At 41.6% G+C, this 20,748-nt stretch overlaps 1 protein-coding gene across 1 annotated transcript in view; it reads right to left on the bottom strand.

Moving 5' to 3' along the window:
* Positions 1–296: 296 nt before the first annotated feature.
* The window catches only part of LOC117518164 (probable phospholipid-transporting ATPase VA), a 97,731-nt gene continuing 77,279 nt past the window's right edge, over positions 297–20,748 (bottom strand). Inside the window, exons 8-12 of the mRNA XM_034179223.1 lie at positions 16,636–16,836; positions 15,956–16,036; positions 15,768–15,872; positions 8,768–8,955; positions 297–884 (exon numbers count right to left, since the gene is read on the bottom strand). Of these exons, the coding sequence (XP_034035114.1) occupies positions 368–884; positions 8,768–8,955; positions 15,768–15,872; positions 15,956–16,036; positions 16,636–16,836 (1,092 nt within the window). The 3' untranslated portion in view covers positions 297–367. The remainder of the gene's footprint in view (positions 885–8,767; positions 8,956–15,767; positions 15,873–15,955; positions 16,037–16,635; positions 16,837–20,748) is intronic.

The following is a 20,748-nucleotide window of genomic DNA, read 5'->3' on the forward strand; positions in this document are numbered from 1 at the left end:
CACACCTGTGAGGTGGGATGGATTATCTCAGCAAAGGAGAAGTGCTCACTATCACAGATTTAGACTGGTTTGTGCACAGTATTTGAGGGAAATGGTGATATTGTGTATGTGGAAAAAGTTTTAGATCATTGAGTTAATCTCATACAAAATGGGAGCAAAACCAAAAGTGTTGCGTTTATATTTTTGTTGAGTATATATTTAATATAGAATACCCTTGCAAAACTATAATTAAATGATATAAAACTAATGTGCAAATTGGAATGTGAGTCAACACATCATAGGCTGGTGTGCAGTGACTGCTCACAGGAACGGTTTTCCTTCTGTTCCACTATCTCTGTTGGATGAACACTGCAATCCTCTGAAGTCCTCATGTCAAGTCCTTATTAACACTCTGAGACCCACCTGCAGGGGGCAGACTGAGCTGAATGCTGTCAGTCTGTGCCTGCAGAGGTGTGGAGCTGATACAGCTGGACAGAATCAGATCTGACGGGTTTGAAGTCATATTGAGGCACTCCGACTCTTTGGTGGAAGGTGTACTGTCTGCTTCTGGAGAAATGAGAGAGCGTGAATATGTGCTGCCCTTCATCTGGCCACTCTGGTCCTTTATGTGACACTTCTCAGCATCAAGCTTTTGTAAAATGGTCCCCTGAATGGATGGGGAGGGTTTGGAACTGGACCATCTCCTCTGGTCTTTATGGATACAACTTTTAGGGGAAGGCTTGACAAGGGACAGGAAGGAAGGCTTGGGGCTGAACTGTGACCCTGCAGTGAACCTGCTCAGGCTGAGGATGTTCCTGTGGGTTTCGAGGGGGAGTCGGTCCAACTGCCTTCCAACTTGGACTGAGCTGGGAAACAATGTGCTCTGACATGCCCTGTAGAAATATCTGGAAAATAAATCCAGACATCAATGAATAATTCAGCACTTCAAAGAGGAATGCCATCTCAGAACAAACATGAAATCATCTGGTGTCAATAACAGAATATACGGATGTAAATTCTCAAATAAACCCAGTTTTCCAGTAACTCAGGATAAGGCGTGTGCAAAAATACAAAAGCTGGTTTCAAGGAAGAAGAGGAGGAAAAATGTACTCGGCAAAGCGTTAAACATGATTACAAACATCATAAAGCAAAGATGTTCAAAATGAATGAAAAGATAATAATATAATTTAAGAAAAAAGGTGGTCAGCAATAAATACTAAACAAAATATCTTTTATGACTAGAATGTACCTTGAAACTGGAATGAGAACATCTTGTTGATCAATTCATTAGTCAGTGATTATCATTCATACATGTCTGTTTTACTCTGAAATACTTAATAAATGTGGTCCTTACTGACATACAAATCAAGAAAAAGAACAAGAGCTACATTTATGCAGAAAAATTGACACTTTAGATCTTTGCAGAGTGCTGCAATTTACAAGATTTGCTTTCATGCCAACAGTGTAGCACTACAGCTGATCAGAAACATCAAATGGCCTACGTTATATGCAGTTTAACACATGTAGATGTACACACCAGGAAATAAACACCGACATACTAAACTGTTTCCTCATTTTTCATCTCAAACCCAAATGTTTTCACTGTATCGTAAAATAAATTGTCCTTGTTCCAGGAATTGTGTGGTTCATGCAGTACTTTCCTTGGTAGCACTGATAGCCCACTTCAGGTGCTGAAGACCAGGTCAGTTTAACACACATGACATTTATACATATCCTGTGTGTCTATTCTGGCTACTTCATTTATTGTGAATTTTAAACTTGTCTTTGATTTATTTACCATATAAATCAGAAAAAGTGTAATTTTGTGCCTTAATCTTCAAATCACAGATTCACAATCGTATATAACCAGTAAGATCAAAATACAGCTTGGATGGAAGCAATTTATAATATGGACAACTATACAGTTTGAGGGTTAAGCAGGACTTTGTACGCTACATAATATATGCTAGTTTTAAATAATAGAGTCGAAGAAACGTGGTCGACCTTCAATTGCAACTGATAGTGCTCAGGCTAATATCTAGACAAATTTCACAAGAATGTTTTGCTGGATACCTGCTGGACAAGACAACCCTCACACAGGTGGCATTATGGAATTTTAGTCATCTCATATAAGATATACCAAGACTGAACTGTGTCCACCACTAATTACATGTACTGCGTATCTGGAAAGTATTCACAGCGCTTCAATTTTTCCACATTTTGTTGTTATAGCCTTATAAATGATAAATGGACTGCATTTATATAGCGCTTTTCCATCTGATTCAGACGCTCAAAGCGCTTTACAATTATGCCTCACATTCACCCCGATGTCAGGGTGCTGCCATACTAGGCAGCTCACTACACACCGGGAGCAATGGGGGATTAAAGGCCTTGCCCAAGGGCCCTTAGTGATTTTCCAGTCAGGCGGGGATTTGAACCCATGATCTTCTGGACTCAAGCCCAACACCTTAACCACTAGAGCATCACCTCCCCCCTTATTCCAAACTGGAGTAAATTCATTTTTCCCCTCAAACTTCTACTCGTAACATCCCATAATGACTACATGAAAAAGTATTTTCTGAAACTTTTGCAAATTTATAAACAAAACAAACAAACCCCTTCTAAGAAATCACGTGTGCATAAGTATTCACACCCTTTGCTCATTACTTTGTTGATGTACATTTGGCAGCAATTACAGCCTCAAGTCTTCTTGAATATGGTGACATATGCTTGGTGCACCTATCTTTGGACAGTTTCATCCATTCGTCTTTGCAGCACTTCTCAAGCTCCATCAGGTTGGGGAGCGTTGTGCACAGCCATTTTCAGATCTCTCCAGAGATGTTCAATCTGATTCAGGTCTGGGCTCTGGCTGGGCCACTCAAGGATTCCTGAAGACACTCCTTTGATATCTTGGCTGTGTGCTTAGGGTCATTGTCCTGCTGAAAGTTGAACCGTCACCACCATCTGAGATCAAGAAGGCTCTGGAGCCGGTTTTCATCCAGAATGTCTCTGTACATTGCTGCATTCATCTCTCCCTCAATCCTGACTAGTCTCCCAGTTCCTGCCGCTGAAAAACATCCCCACAGCATGATGCTGCCACCACCATGCTTCATTGTAGGGATGGTGCCTGGTTTCCTCCAAACATGACGTCTGGCATTCACACCAACGAGTTCAATCTTTATTTCATCAGACCAGAGAATTTTGTTTCTCATGGTCAGAGTCCTTCAGGTGTCTTTTGACAAACTCCAGGTGGCTGTCTCATAGGTGTCAACCTGACTCCAGAAAGAGCAAAGAGGGTGCAGGTTTTTTGGAACCACCAACTGCACCAGGTGATTTCACTGATTAAATCAAATCAAATCAATTTTATTTATATAGCGCCAAACCACAACAAACAGTCGCCCCAAGGTGCTTTATATTGTAAGGCAAAGCCATACAATAATTACAGAAAAACCCCAACGGTCAAAACGACCCCCTGTGAGCAAGCACTTGGCGACAGTGGGAAGGAAAAACTCCCTTTTAACAGGAAGAAACCTCCAGCAGAACCAGGCTCAGGGAGGGGCAGTCTTCTGCTGGGACTGGTTGGGGCTGAGGGGAGAGAATCAGGAAAAAGACATGCTGTGGAAGAGAGCAGAGATCAATCACCAATGATTAAATGCAGAGTGGTGCATACAGAGCAAAAAGAGAAAGAAACACTCAGTGCATCATGGGAACCCCCCAGCAGTCTAAGTCTATAGCAGCATAACTAAGGGATGGTTCAGGGTCACCTGATCCAGCCCTAACTATAAGCTTTAGCAAAAAGGAAAGTTTTAAGCCTAATCTTAAAAGTAGAGAGGGTGTCTGTCTCCCTGATCCGAATTGGGAGCTGGTTCCACAGGAGAGGAGCCTGAAAGCTGAAGGCTCTGCCTCCCATTCTACTCTTAAAAACCCTAGGAACTACAAGTAAGCCTGCAGTCTGAGAGCGAAGCGCTCTATTGGGGTGATATGGTACTATGAGGTCCCTAAGATAAGATGGGACCTGATTATTCAAAACCTTATAAGTAAGAAGAAGAATTTTAAATTCTAGGTTTTACGCCGGATGCCCTTCCTAATGCAACTCCACATTACATGGAGAAATGTGGCAGGGGTGGGATTTGAACCGGGAACCTTCTGCACTGAAACCAAGCGCACTAACCACTTGGCCACCACCCCTGCTTGTGCAACTAGAGAATGTGTGCAGATAATGTTTGTCTGCTGCTTCAGCAGTCACAGTTTCAGGGTCATGTACATATAATGCAGGCTGAAGTCTGACAGAAATCTCATTTATGTTCCACAGGCATGTGAGAGGCAAATGTTGGGGGCCTGATGGGTTTTAGTCATGCTAATGCTCCCCAGAACCATTTTAACCAAATAAAAATGCCAAAAGGGCAGTGAGAAAAAAATAATTTAACTGTGTATCATACATAGGGCACTACTATGCTACATGCAACTCTAACCAGATGGGTTCTTGCAATTCTTATATGATTTTAATAAGAGAATGGTTGCCTTATTGTAACATGAAATAAAATGCATGTAGTCATGCACAGGATTCCATGCTAATGTTCTGAAAATATATGAACAGATATGCGGGAAAACTTGACCATGAAAATACTTCTCACACAATTTAACCACCAGAGTATGATGTTTCCACCCCCATGCATCACGGTTGGGATGGTTTTCTTGGGGTTGTTCTCATCCTCTAAACATGGTAAGTGGAGTTAATTCCAAAAAACTCTATTTTGGTCTCATCTGACCACATGACCTTCTCCCATGCCTCTTCTGGATCATCCAGATGGTCACTGGTGAACTTCAAACGGGCCTGGACATGCACTGGCTTGAGCAGGGGGACCTTGCTGCCCTGCAGGATTTTAAACCATGACAGCATCATGTGTTACTAATGCAATCTTTGTGACTGTGGTCCCAGCTCTCTTCAGATCATTGACCAGGTCCTCCTGTGTAGTTCTGAGCTTTCTCAGAATCATCCTTACCCCACAAAGTGGTGATCTTGCATGGAATCCCAGACCGAGGGAGACTGACAGTCATCGTGTGTTTCTTCCACTTTCTAATAAATAATCATAACAGTTGTTGTCTTCTACCAAGCTGCTTGCCTGTTGTCCTGTAGTCCATCCCAGCCTTGTGCAGGTCTACAGTTTTGTTCAACTTTACAATGCTATTTACACGGTGTGAACTCAGATGACTCAGAACTGAGAGGCTTTCTGGAGAGGACAGGGACAATGAAACAGAGGGAGCAGGCAAAACAGACATGGACAACACAAAAAGTCCTGTCAAAGGACCACAAAACACTGGAGGTCATGGAAGCAGTGACTGCTAATAAACTTATTACCACTAACTTAGTACCACTGCTAAGAAACTTGGATTACCACTAAGGTGGATCCACTGTAATGTAGATCCATCTTAGTGCATTTTCAATACTGCAGAATATCTCCACTGATGACAGGCGCAGCTGTTTCAGTAGCCATTTGAGACAAACCTTTCACACAGATGCTTGAAGAAATGTAAAGACAAGCATCTCAGAGAATGCATAGGACACATGCTGCCTACAGTACTCTTAATGGTAAGGTAAAAACTGTTCATTCTAAATCACACTAACATAGGCAGACCAGGTAGCTCAGAGGGATAAAGAAATGGTCTACCAATATGTAGACTTGGATTTGATTCCTGGTCATGCTATCTGCCTGTGTCCATGGCCCTTGGACAGGACATTTCAACTGCATTGTCCCAGTCCACCCAGCTATTAATGGGTAGCAGCTGTGGCTGGGTAAGTAAACTCATTAGACTTTTGCTCTTTCCAGGGGGAGTCGTAAACTCATACACTTCATGCTACGGAACCAGACATAGGCACCTGCACCAAGGGGCCTATATAGGACTTAAGCCCCGTTTACACATAGACAGAAAACTCTCCCGGAAGCGTCCCGGCAGAGATTTTGCCCCCTCCGGGCCGTTTTAGGGATCAAACTCCGTAGTTAATGCTGGCGCATGGGGGCGTGGTTTGGTTCCGGCTTCACCGGGAATCGTTGAAAAAATTATTCAGCATGTCGAATAATTCCGGGAGCGCTCCCGGAGAAGTGGCCTGACGATGGAGACAACGCGAACAACGGCGTTTGATATTTTTTAATCGCCGTGTCATCCCGCCCCTTCCTGTAGTGCTGCAGTTTACACCGCCGTAATTGGTGGCCGGCGTTGTATCCCTAACCAACGGCGTGTAAAACGGCGATAGAGCCCACATCGGCATCCTCAAAGGCGTTTTAACCGGCGACAGAGGCAGACAAAATGCGGCGCTAGTGGACAGTACGCTGTTCTAAATGCCACCTCCCGGTTAACGGCGTTCCAAACGGCCGATAGGTGGCGGTCAGTATAAAAACGCTAGCGCGCTGCATGCAGGTCTCTCACTCGTGGCCAGCTCCAGATATTTTTGCAGAGAAGCTCCAGTATACCTCCTAAAATAAAATTGGCAGCGGCAAGGACTTACCAAGAGGTCTGGTTCAGAAGCAGAGGGTAGCCCTGTGGTGGAAAGGAGCAACACGTTGAGGAGGGGAAAAGGAGAGAAAAGAAAAGGCTGAGAGACGAGCTCCCTGTCACTCCCTCCCCCTGCACTGACAGCTGCTTCAGCCTATTATACTCTGGGGGCGGTGCCTATAAACAAACGTTCCTGGAGTAACGCAGGATTTGCCTGGATAAATCCAGCGGTACACAGGGCATTATCGGCGGCAGCAGAACACCGCCGTTCTCACGCACGTCTTAACCTGCGATTGTAAAGGATAGAACTGAGTATTAACCCCCGTTGCCTGACGTGTGCCGGATGCTACGGCGTCAAAACTCTGCTTTATTCGGCAGATTTAGTGGCATTTTATCCGCGTATTTGCGGCTAGTACGGCGCTCAAAACGCCGGCGAAATGCTATGCCCCTTTCCACCGTGAAAACAGCCGGAACTACCATGAACTTTGATCTATGTACTACCCGCAGACAAAACCGTCTATGTGTAACCTGGACTTTACAGTACCTTTTTCTTCTCATTACTCATAACCATCCCAAAGACGTATCGTTATCTTTGGCTGCTTTCAGTGATGCCGGTATTTGGTTAGACTCTTTCTCTCCGATTGTTCTGTCTGAGTTATTTTCATTAGTTACTTCCTCCAAACCATCAACATGTCTATTAGACCCCATTACTACCAGGCTGCTCAAGGAAGCCCTACCATTAATTAATGCTTTGATCTTAAATATGATCAATCTATCTTTATTAGTTGGCTATGTACCACAGGCTTTTAAGGTGGCAGTAATTAAACCATTACTTAAAAAGCCATCACTTGACCCAGCTATCTTAGCTAATTATAGGCCAATCTCCAACCTTCCTTTTCTCTCAAAAATTCTTGAAAGGGTAGTTGTAAAACAGCTAACTGATCATCTGCAGAGGAATGGTCTATTTGAAGAGTTTCAGTCAGGTTTTAGAATTCATCATAGTACAGAAACAGCATTAGTGAAGGTTACAAATGATCTTCTTATGGCCTCAGACAGTGGACTCATTTCTGTGCTTGTTCTGTTAGACCTCAGTGCTGCTTTTGATACTGTTGACCATAAAATTTTATTACAGAGATTAGAGCATGCCATAGGTATTAAAGGCACTGCGCTGCGGTGGTTTGAATCATATTTATCTAAGATTACAATTTGTTCATGTAAATGGGGAATCTTCTTCACAGACTAAGGTTAATTATGGAGTTCCACAAGGTTCTGTGCTAGGACCAATTTTATTCACTTTATACATGTTTCCCTTAGGCAGTATTATTAGACAGCATTGCTTAAATTTTCATTGTTACGCAGATGATACCCAGCTTTATCTATCCATGAAGCCAGAGGGAACACACCAATCAGCTAAACTGCAGGATTGTCTTACAGACATAAAGACATGGATGACCTCTAATTTCCTGCTTTTAAACTCAGATAAAACTGAAGTTATTGTACTTGGCCCCACAAATCTTAGAAACATGGTGTCTAACCAGATCCTTACTCTGGATGGCATTACTAATATTGTGTGCTTTGTTTGCTGCATCCTGATGCAGACATGAATGAGAGAGTTTTCTTTTTTGTGCAGGCTGAGTATGTAATAAGTGAGTGTAATACAGTTTTGTATCAAGTACGGGTTGTTACACATTTGAATGATGCATCATCAGTTCTCTATATTTTTGTTTCAAACACAGTCCAGTCCTTTGAAAACTAATTTTATCAATGTCTTTCCATTTCCGTTTTTTTTTTTTTGGGGGGGGGGGGGGGGGGGGCTCTTTCAGTCACAAAGAACAGTCTACCGTATGTCTTTGGCTTCATGAAATTAACACTATAATATGCAGCATAGCACTGCCCTCTGACCCTCGACAGGCATGCTGGGAAAGTGAGTTTCCTACTGTCTCGTGTCTTGTTGCTGCAATTTTTATTTTAATTTTGGGTGAAATTTTTAAATTGTTTGCAGACAAGGCAAACTTTGAGCATACTGGTGATATAAGATTGTGAATCAATTTGAATACTATCGAATGAAATTACCCTATATTGGTGCAGAATATAATACACCATAAAGAGTAACAATTGGAAACTATGTGCCATGAAAGGCAACATTCTGCAGGTTTTCTTTCTAAATGATCAGCTAAATAGGTGATGTCACTGATAACCACCACTTTATGATGAGGATTCCAGAATTCCAGATTCCAGAATTCATTTCACACTGTTGTTCTTCCCTAACATATTATATCTGAGAAAAGTGGTGTACCTGGGTAGCAGTGCTGTCACAGGCGTGATGACACAGAGAAGGTAGAAAAGTGGGTCCTGAAGCAACCTCTGCATGGTCCAGTAGGGATTGGAGGGGGAGTAACAGGTGGGACAGGAGGCGTTGTAGCACAGAGCCACAGTAAAGAACACAGCTATGCTGTAGGTAATCGAGAGCCAGTTCATCCAAGTCTGCAAAGACACAGAAGAGTGGGACATCCTCGTTTGCTTACATTATTTTACTTTGCACACACAAAAAGAAATTATTTTACAAAAACAATAACTACCAGGGTCAAAATTATTAGCCTTAAAATGCATATCACTGGTAAATGAAATGTCAAATGAGCTAACTATTCTAAATAAATGAAGAATTATGAAAATACTGATGTATTGTTTAATTTTTGGTGCCATATGTCCTGAGAATTTAATTCATAAACATGGGTAAATTAGCCTGATTTCACCTGCCTTTGATAAACACCCCCCCCCCGATTCCCTTTATTAAAACAAATGAGGAAAAAAAGATTTTTTGCAGCTCGAAGTTTCATGTTTTTTTTGTTGACTTTGACGGTGCATACGTCACAATGGTAAACAGGTGTGTTTTGGGAGAATGCAGCAACAGCACTCATGGTGTTTCTTTGTATAGGTGGACAGTTTTCTAAAAGTTAAGATTTTGAGGAGGAGGGTGGGAGCATTTTTTTAAGGGCCTCTCAGACAGACTGCAGAAATGAAGCCAAGCACAGCGAGATAATGGTCTTTGAAAAAAATAAAAAATTCCATCTGTGTGGTCAGGAGAACTCCAACAAAGCGTGTTGGCTGTTTTGAAAGCGTGGAACCGGCTGTGTTTGTGTCGCTGCATCGTACCATGTTAAGCTAAGCTGATACATGCGGGACAGCGGTGCGTCTCGCAGTGGAAGCTGCACCCGTGATCACAGAGAGTCGAAGACAATGTGATGGCGAGTGACAACGGTGATCACTGTCAACAGGAGAGCACTGATGTGGACCAGCTTCTAGCCATTTATGTTATCGGTGTGTGTAATGTGGACTAAGCTAAGCTACTGGGAGCCGGTGAGTCTGGTGGGGGAACGCCGTTTACTGTGGACAAAAGATGGCACCACACAGCTGAACAATACGTAACTCTACATGGCTCTGAGTGCGAACACAGCAGAAGTGAAATCAACGTCTTTTTCCGGGTATGTAATCATTATTATTCAGTCTTACCAAGACGTATGCAGTGTTTTTTGTTTTGTTTTTCTGAGCACACTACAAAGAGGCTGAGATGGACATATGTTGATCACCAAAAACAAGAACTTGAATTAAAAGCCTAGTTTTCCAAAGTTTGTCCTCAGAGTGTGAGATAATAGCAGCGTTGTCAAGTCTGACAGCCACATAGATGATTAACTCTGCCTGATTAAAGCAGGTGGCACTGCAGCATTCTGCTCAGACCTTCTGCAAACTGTCTCCTTCACCACCACAGAGGCCCAAACAATGCGTTTCTTTCTCTAGCACTTTTTGTTCTAACGTGTTATGTGTTGCTCTTCTAAAATAACATGCCGGTCTTGAAACATTTTAAGTTATTGCCCTGCATTGAATCTAATTCATTATTTTGCGATAAATTTAGCCTGAAAGGTTTTGCACATGAACAGTGTCTTTCTCACTAAGTACCGTCGTAAACATGATGACTCCTCATGTGTTCTCACTGACCTGCATTGACTGCAAACATTTCAGAGTAGTCAGTTGTTGGGTACCTTATTATGTAGCTGTTCAGGAGCATAATGCATGCATGGTGGGTAAAAGGATGTGGAAGTCAGTAGATGGTATTTGAGGACACAGCAGACAGCCACCTTTCTCTTCCCCATACAGTTGCGGTGAGAGTGTAATTAATTATGTGCTTTTGTGTTGGTGTGTGTTTTCTATTACTCATTGGATGTCTTTCAAAGAGGCAATTTGAGAAAGCCTATACTCATTACTACAAGCCCTGGCAAAAATTATGGAATCACCGGCCTCGGAGGATGTTCATTCAGTTGTTTAATTTTGTAGAAAAAAAGCAGATCACAGACATGACACAAAACTCAAGTCATTTCAAATGGCAACTTTCTGGCTTTAAGAAACACTATAAGAAATCAGGAAAAAAAAATTGTGGCAGTCAGTAACAGTTACTTTTTTAGACCAAGCATAGGGAAAAAATATGGACTCACTCAATTCTGAGGAATAAATTATGGAATCACCCTGTAAATTTTCATCCCCCAAACTAACACCTGCATCAAATCAGATCTGCTCGTTAGTCTGCATCTAAAAAGGAGTGATCACACCTTGGAGAGCTGTTACACCAAGTGGACTGACATGAATCATGGCTCCAACACGAGAGATGTCAATTGAAACAAAGGAGAGGATTATCAAACTCTTAAAAGAGGGTAAATCATCACGCAATGTGGCAAAAGATGTTGGTTGTTCACAGTCAGCTGCGTCTAAACTCTGGACCAAATACAAACAACGTGGGAAGGTTGTTAAAGGCAAACATACTGGTAGACCAAGGAAGACATCAAAGCGTCAAGACAAAAAACTTAAAAACTTAAAGCAATATGTCTCAAAAATCGAAAATGCACAACAAAACAAATGAGGAATGAATGGGAGGAAACTGGAGTCAACGTCTGTGACCGAACTGTAAGAAACCGCCTAAAGGAAATTGTATTTACATACAGAAAAGCTAAACGAAAGCCATCATTAACACCTAAACAGAAAAAACAAGGTTACAATGGGCTAAGGAAAAGCAATCGTGGACTGTGGATGACTGGATGAAAGTCATATTCAGTGATGAATCTCGAATCTGCATTGGGCAAGGTGATGATGCTGGAACTTTTGTTTGGTGCCGTTCCAATGAGATTTATAAAGATGACTGCCTGAAGAGAACATGTAAATTTCCACAGTCATTGATGATATGGGGCTGCATGTCAGGTAAAGGCACTGGGGAGATGGCTGTCATTACATCATCAATAAATGCACAAGTTTACGTTGATATTTTGGACACTTTTCTTATCCCATCAATTGAAAGGATGTTTGGGGATGATGAAATCATTTCTCAAGATGATAATGCATCTTGCCATAGAGAAAAAACTGTGAAAACATTCCTTGCAAAAAGTCACATAGGGTCAATGTCATGGCCTGCAAATAGTCCAGATCTTAATCCAATTGAAAATCTTTGGTGGAAGTTGAGGAAAATGGTCCATGACAAGGCTCCAACCTGCAAAGCTGATCTGGCAACAGCAATCAGAGAAAGTTGGAGCCAGATTGATGAAGAGTGCTGTTTGTCACTCATTAAGTCCATGCCTCAGAGACTGCAAGCTGTTATAAAAGCCAGAGGTGGTGCAACAAAATACTAGTGATGTGTTGGAGCGTTCTTTTGTTTTTCATGATCCCATAATTTTTCCTCAGAATTGAGTGATTCCATATTTTTTTCCCTCTGCTTGGTCTAAAAAAGTAACCGTTACTGCCACAATTTTTTTTTCCTGATTTCTTATAGTGTTTCTTAAAGCCAGAAAGTTGCCATTTGAAATGACTTTAGTTTGTGTCATGTCTGTGATCTGCTTTTTTTCTACAAAATTAAACAACTGAATGAACATCCTCCGAGGCTGGTGATTCCATAATTTTTGCCAGGGGTTGTAGAAACAGAAGTTGTGTTTTTGCTACAAAGACATCTAAAAAACTGATTTTGTTATAATAATAATAATAATTATTATTATTATTATTATTATATTTTAAGTTGGACAAATTGAGGAATTTCCTAAACATTGTGAGAGAGAGCTTTTGGAGCATTGGTGGGGTCATGCAATGACCTTCTGTGCAGCATGTCTTTTGTAGACTCCACACATTTGGTTTTCTATTTATTTACTTCAATTCACTTGCAACTGGTGTGGAAAATTCTATCTGCATGGTCCACTGTGAAGGTGCAAAATAGAAACTAGCGAGGAAGGACAGCCAAACAACTCTGAAGAAGTTATAGGCATCTGTGACTATGATTGCAGAAACTGTGCACAGTGCAGCTTTTAACTGCTACATCAACAGTTATATAGCTTCATGGAGGAATGGCACAGGAAAGCATTTTCTGAAAAAGACTTGAAATCTCAGCTACAGTTTGCAGACGTTGCATGGGAGATGCATGCATAGATTTGTTCGATTTTGTAGTCTGAAAATCCTTCTGTGATTTTCTCCATTATGAAGCTATGAGTGGTGATGCAACAAACAAAAGTTGCACTTGCAGAATTTCTCCAGTCACAGCCACAGAAGATGCTAACTTCTGCAGAGCTGTCATGGGTATCTTGCTGGCTTCCCTCATTAGTCTCTTTCTTGTACGGTGCTTACGTTTTTGAGAACTGCCTCCTCCAGACAGATTCACCATGGAGTACCATCTGTGTATTTCTTAAAGATTAGTGTAAATGAAGTCGTCAAAAAAAAAAACAACAACAAAAAAAACCCTCTCTGGAAAAGTGATGATTTAGTTGTTATATTTCATGGTTTCTATAATTGTGCACACCATTGTTTTGGCTTGTATATTTTTTATTTACGTCACACTGCAGTGATTAGTTTACAGTTTAACTTTAAAAGGCATCATTTAAAATATTTTAACATAAAGAAGCTTGATTTATTATTAATATTTAATTTAATGCCATTACAGAATTCAAACATGTTAAAGCTCAAGCGTACACAAATGTTTTGGGAGCACTGTATTAACAAATACTGTAAGTGAAATGTGTGTGTCCACTTTTTACCTTGAAAAACATGCATTTTGGTGATAACAATACCCCAAAACCCCAAACTCCCATGGTGCACTGCAGCACAACATCCATTGTTTATTGATTAGATAAAATGGCTAATTTCTACAAAAATATTTGTCCTATCAACTTTCTGTTTTCACAGCGTTCATCCTTGCCCCAAAATACGTAAGCATGCCAAATAGCAAAGCTCAACTCTCCCTGGTTTTTGCGTGATCACAGCCATACACACGCACACACAGAGGCCCCTTGGCTATTATAATATAGATAATAGTGTGTATATGATAACCTTAACAATTTCTAAATACATTAACACAGTAAATTAACATTAAAAATTACATAATTAACAGGAAATAAAAGGGTTGAGTTCTAAAGTTCAAAAAACATTCTGGACTCCATGGGCGCAATTTGGTGGAGGATAGGGGGGACATGTCCCCCCCAACTTTTCAACTAGGGGGGACAGAATATGATATGTCCCCCCCACCTTCTGACATATATGAAGTCTGTTAGAAAACTATCTGACCTTTTTATTTTTTATATGGATTTGAATCATGTGCGCTTGCATCAGCCAAGCTTGAACCTTCGTGCGCATGCGTGAGTTTTTTCATGCCTGTCGGTTGCGTCATTCGCCTGTGGGCAGGCTTTGAGTGAGCACTGGTCCACCCCCCGCGTAGGATTTTCATTGTCAGGAAAATTGCTGAGCGATTGGAGCAGCGCTGCATCAAATTTTTCCAGAAACTGTGAGAGACAGCCAGGTGGAAACCACTCGGAAGATTCAGACGGCTTTCAGTGAAGATACTCTAGGCGTCACACAGATTAAGGATCATTACAACTGGATTAAAGACGGCCCACAGCGGCGCAGGGCGCGCCGCGCTCCGAGCGGCCATCGACAGGCTGAAACAACCAGATCATTTCCAAAGTGAAGGCTGTGTTGATCCGGGACGTCGTCTGACTACCAGAGAAATTGTGGAAGAGGTGGACATCAGCACTTTTGCTGCACATTCCACTGTTACAGGAGATTCTGTAATGAAAGAGGTGCGGAGGAATTCGCACGTCGGGACGGAGCCGCTCATGGCGCACAAAAAGCACGTCCGTGTTGGAAACCATTTGGAAGATTCAGACGGCTTTCGGTGGCTTTTCAGTCCGTATCCGAGAAATTGTGTAACAGCTGGGCATGTCATAACTTGTCCTGTGAGACTTCCAACACGGACGTGCTTTAAAAAAAAAAAAATCAGTCCGTTTTTTATTATTAACATTTACTTGTACTTTTACTTTCAATACTTGAGTACATTTAGTTGTACATTACTAGTCATACTTAAGTACAATAAATACTAGATACTTTAAGACTTTTACTTGAGTAGCATTTCAATCGGTTACTTGAACTTCTACCAAAGTCATTTTTTTAATGGGTATCTGTACTTTTACTTAAGTGTGATTTTCTGGTACTTTATACAACACTGGTTATGGGAAGTGTGCAATATGGCGGGTGAGTTGTCTGTTATATTGTTAGTTTGTCGTGTCATGTTTATATTCATATTTATGTGGGGTGTTTATATTGGATGGGTTTTTTTTTAATTGTTTTTTTGTTTGTTTTTATCGTGCATTGTATGCAATCTATGAGTTCAAGATGAATTTCCCTTTTTGGGATAATAAAGTATATCATATCGTATGGCACTCTATAGTAAATCTGTGTGGAGTAGACAGTTCTCAAAATCTGAGTGACTGTGCAAGAGGAGAAACTGTGCATGTTTTGTATTTTGTATCCCCAGTTATACAGCTTCATGATGAAGAGGTATAGAGGAGGATTTTCTTAAAAATGTTACAATTTTCTTAAAAAGTTCAGTTAAAATCTGAGATGCAAGCCTAGATTTGATGTTTTGGTGAAAGAAAATCCGAACCTGACGAGAACCAGACACTGTTAATATCTGTGAGGATTTGTTTAGGATGGAAATAAACAGGAAGAAAGCTGTTCAGTCCTGTATTGTCATTTTTTTTTAATTAACAAAATGAGCATTTGTCTGAATGTGGGCAAACCCGTTGGGTCCCAGGTTGGGTATCCACACTCTAGCACACACACACGCACAAGTGCGCACACGCACACACAAAATGATGGCATCTGTCTGAACACTTCTGCAATAGGTACTTTAAGCTTTCAATTTCAATTTGGTGTGATAATTGCATGCACTCTGTCAATGTTCAAACACACATGGTCCTAATGGCACACCACAAGTTTCTTACCCAGGTTTTAGTTTCAATGCCCAGATGCAGAAGGATGGTCAATAAGGCGAGGGTGGTAATTGGAGTTCCCCACATAAACAGATCCACGTCAGAGTCTGAGTACATCTGCAAAGAAACGGCTGTAAGAAAAATGGTGCAGCAAGAACAGTGAGAACCATAACAACAATGAAAATGAAAGCCAGACTCACAAAGTAGGGAATGAAAAAGCAGACCAGACTTTGGTAAAAGGCATCAATCATGTTCATCCAGAACATATATGGCTTATATTCCTGCAGGAGAGAACCGGAGAATCAGTTTTGTTCCTCATCACTGACTAAACAAACACTAATGGCACAGCAAACAGAATGGCAAACAATGTTGTAAACATCATGACAGCTGCCTAACCCCTAAGGAGGAAGGTGGCATGACGTCATGATCACATGATTCATGGCAACAACATGCGCCATAGCCAACTAGGTGAAAATGTGGTATGTTTGCGCCGTACCAGTGTTCACACAGACATGAATGTCTGTCTGTTTGCGCTGTAACACCACACGCACACACACAAACGTGTGTTTGTGTGCACCGTAACAGCGCACCGCACCACCCACCACACACACACACACACACGTGTTCCCTTGAACATACATTACATCTTAACAGTTCTGCTTCTCAACTATTTAGAGATAATTCAGCAAAATCTATTTTATGAAATGTCATAATTCATGGAATGAAAATTGTTGCCAATCAAAGTCTGTCAAATTATTTCAACATTCGACTGTCTAGTTGCAAGGAGTTATGACGCTGTAAGTGAAAATACATACTGTACTGGCACATAGTGTAAGCATGCGTACAAACAAATAAAAAACAAATCAGGAACAAACTGGACCTCAGAGTTCTGGCCATTCATGTAGAGCCGAGGTAGATGTTGGAGTGCCTCTGCTGACACATCTTTGTCCAGTGTGCCAGTGACGAGTTGTGGGAATGCAGAGAACATCAGATTGAAGAAGATAATGTACCACTGGTCAATCATGGCTGAACCGGAGAATCTACAGCAGAACTGATACCAGAAGATCAGAGCTACAAACATCTGTGGGAACAGAGGCTTGAGCGCCGGGGGTGGGGTTGGAAATCAGTTTAATTCTTAGTGGATTTATAGCACATACACTCAACAAAAATATAAACGCAACACTTTTGGTTTTGCTCCCATTTTGTATGAGATGAACTCAAAGACCTAAAACTTTTTCCACATATACAATATCACCATTTCTCTCAAATATTGTTCACAAACCACTCTAAATCTGTGATAGTGAGCAATTCTCCTTTGTTGAGATAATCCATCCCACCTCACAGGTGTGCCATATCAAGATGCTGATTAGACACCATGATTAGTGCACAGGTGTGCCTTAGACTGCCCACAATAAAAGGCCACTCTGAAAGGTGCAGTTTTATCACACAGCACAATGCCACAGATGTTGCAAGCTTTGAAGGAGCGTGCAATTGGCATGCTGACAGCAGGAATGTCAACCAGAACTGTTGCTCGTGTATTGAATGTTCATTTCTCTACCATAAGCCGTCTCCAAAGGCGTTTCAGAGAATTTGGCAGTACATCCAACCAGCCTCACAACCGCAGACCACGTGTAACCACACCAGCCCAGGACCTCCACATCCAGCATGTTCACCTCCAAGATCGTCTGAGACCAGCCACTCGCACAGCTGCTGAAACAATCGGTTTGCATAACCAAAGAATTTCTGCACAAACTGTCAGAAACTGTCTCAGGGAAGCTCATCTGCATGCTCGTCGTCCTCATCGGGGTCTCGACCCGACTGCAGTTCGTCATCGTAACCGATTTGAGTGGGCAAATGCTCACATTTGCTGCCGTTTGGCACGTTGGAGAGGTGTTCTCTTCACGGATGATGCGAAGGAGATGTGTTGCACTGCATGAGGCAAATGGTGGTCACACCAGATACTGACTGGTATCCCCCCCCCAATAAAACAAAACTGCACCTTTCAGAGTGGCCTTTTATTGTGGGCAGTCTAAGGCACACCTGTGCACTAATCATGGTGTCTAATCAGCATCTTGGTATGGCACACCTGTGAGGTGGGATGGATTATCTCAGCAAAGGAGAAGTGCTCACTATCACAGATTTAGACTGGTTTGTGCACAGTATTTGAGGGAAATGGTGATATTGTGTATGTGGAAAAAGTTTTAGATCGTTGAGTTAATCTCATACAAAATGGGAGCAAAACCAAAAGTGTTGCGTTTATATTTTTGTTGAGTATAGTTCTGCTAAGACCCAAGACTTTTGTTTATCCTGGTTTTTGCAGACACACCTAAAGCTAGTACCTCACTACGCTGCAGCTCTTGCCAAGTAGTTAGAGACACGAACGTGTGAGAAATATGCAAATTCGTGGCAATTTTCACTTGGAATCACACTGACCTGTATTCACAATTTTGGCACACTCACAGGGTCCCAAAGCAGTTCATGCCTGTCTCACACCCAGATTCTCATTTCTGTCTCCAATCAGTCAATTTAGTTTCATAGGTCGCCAACTGCTCACAAAGTTGTTTCACATTTCGTCGAGTTGTCATACTCATGAAACTAAATTGAAAAGGGTTCGTGATGGATTCAAGATGCCCGCAAAGACTATTTTGAGAGGAAAACTTGTCATGCAAATTTTTTGAACCTGTTCAAAATTCCACAGAGTAAATTGAGAACCCCTGTGACCGTTTTATGACAATTTGAAAAATAACTAATGAATGCTGTTTGCAATTTGTTGCCAACAGTCAGCCCAGTGAGATGCGATCTTAACCAACTGGCTTCAGTGTTAACGGCAGTGTAGTAATCTTGCTACCGAACAAACTTACACTACATGATACTTTGCCAGCTCTGTTGTAAGTCAAAAAGGAAGATAAGTACTCCCAATTTTTTTCAGAGCATCTCCTTGATAGGACCACTTATCTACCACTTATCTATCGTGGTTAAAGCGTTGGGCTTGAGACTAGGGGATCCTTAGTTCAAATCCCAGCCTGACCGGAAAAACACTAAGGGCCCTTTGGCAAGGTCTTTAATCCCCTAGTTGCTCCCGGTGTGTAGTGAAGTGTAGTGTACTGACGAGCAAGTTGCGCACATCCGTGTCGAGGCATCGGTGGAGGCGGTTCATCCAGGCGGAGGCATCGGTGGAGGCGGTTCATCCAGGCCCGAGGCGTCGGCTACATCTGAGGCTAACAGCGGCTACATCCGTGGCTGGCGGCGGAGGCATCGGTGGAGGCGGTTCATCCAGGCCGAGGCATCGGTGGCGGCGATACATCCAGGCCCGAGGCGTCGGCTACATCCGAGGCTAACAGCGGCTACGTCCGAGGCTAGCAGCGGAGGCATCGGTGGAGGCGGTTCATTCAGGCCCGAGGCATCGGTGGCGGCGATACATCCAGGCCCGAGGCGTCGGCTACATCCGTGGCTGCCGGCGGCTACGACCGTGGCTGGGGCGGCTGTGAACGAGGTTAGCAACGGGGAGGGTTGGGGTGCGGCTACCGGACCTGTGGTGGTGGAGGCTACTGGTGAGAATTGTTTTTGTAATCAATAGTGGCCATACTGAGCCACGACAGTCGGCATGGCACCACCCAGGAAAACAGATAAACTCGAGGAAGATATAGAGGAGATAAAGACCTCATTAAACCATATATCAAAAGACATGTCTAATCTAGACAAACTGATGGTGGAAATTAAAGAACTCCAAAATCTGGTTAAAGAGAAGGACAAGATCATTAAGAAACTTGAGCAACGTGTAGATGAACTTGAACAATTTACTAGAAAAGATGATGTTATAATATCTGGACTAGAAACAAGGCATCGGACATATGTAAGGGTGGTGGATTCTGGTGGAGCCAGTGGGGAGAATGCACCACCTGAAGAAAGACAATCATTGGAACAAGTTACAAACTTTTTATATCAAGAAGGTGTTGTCATCCATCAAGACACAATATCAGACTGTTATACTATTCCAACTAAAGATAGAAAAAATAAACTATCTAACATTGTTATACGATTTACAAGCAGAAAATATAAAAATGAGTTATTAAGACAGGCAAAGAATTTGAAAGGAACGAGTGTCTATATAAATGAGCATCTAACAAAAAAAATGCAGATATTGCTAGGGAAGCAAGACTACTAAGAAAACAGAAACATATTGTTGCTACATGGGTCTGGAATTGTAGGGTGTGGATTAGAGTGAAAGAAGGAACAAACGGTATACAAATCAAAAACATGGAGGACCTTACAAAATACAGACCTGAATAGACAATCAAATATAACATCTGTTGGTAACTGGACCAACAAAAAATCAGATCAAACATGGAAACAGAGGATAAAATATATGACATAGACACTAATATTGATGAAAGTATATTTGACTTAAAAACGATTGGTTGTGAGTATTATACAGTAGAACAGCTGAATAGTGAAAAAATTGCAGAAGATACCTTGTCACTCATACATATAAACAGTCGAAGCTTGTATTGTAAAATGTCACAAATAAAAGATTATTTAAATCAGTTTAAAAATAGATTTAGTATTGTTGCAATCACTGAATCTTGGCTTAAAGATGATCTCATGGATGAAGTTCAAATGGAGGGATATGAGCTGTATTTTGTAAACAGAAGATATAAAAAAGGCGGTGGTATTGCTCTGTATACAAAAACAGATCTGATGTGTACAATTGTTGAAGAAATGACAATTATGAATGATGTCATAGAAATTGTAACAGTGGAACTTGTACATGAAACATCTAAGAATATTTTAATCAGTTGTGTATACAGAGCACCAGATTCTTGTGTTGTGAAATTTACAGATAAAATAACTGAATTATTCCATCAAATTAAAAACAAAACGCTTTTTATGTGTGGGGACTTTAATATTAACATAGAAAGCTCCAGCTGCCAAAGATTAAGTGATTTTGTGAATTCAATGTATAGTTTGGGGTTATTCCCCTTGATAACAAAAC

Source organism: Thalassophryne amazonica, chromosome 10, assembly GCF_902500255.1.
Source record: "Thalassophryne amazonica chromosome 10, fThaAma1.1, whole genome shotgun sequence".
Taxonomy (NCBI): domain Eukaryota; kingdom Metazoa; phylum Chordata; class Actinopteri; order Batrachoidiformes; family Batrachoididae; genus Thalassophryne; species Thalassophryne amazonica.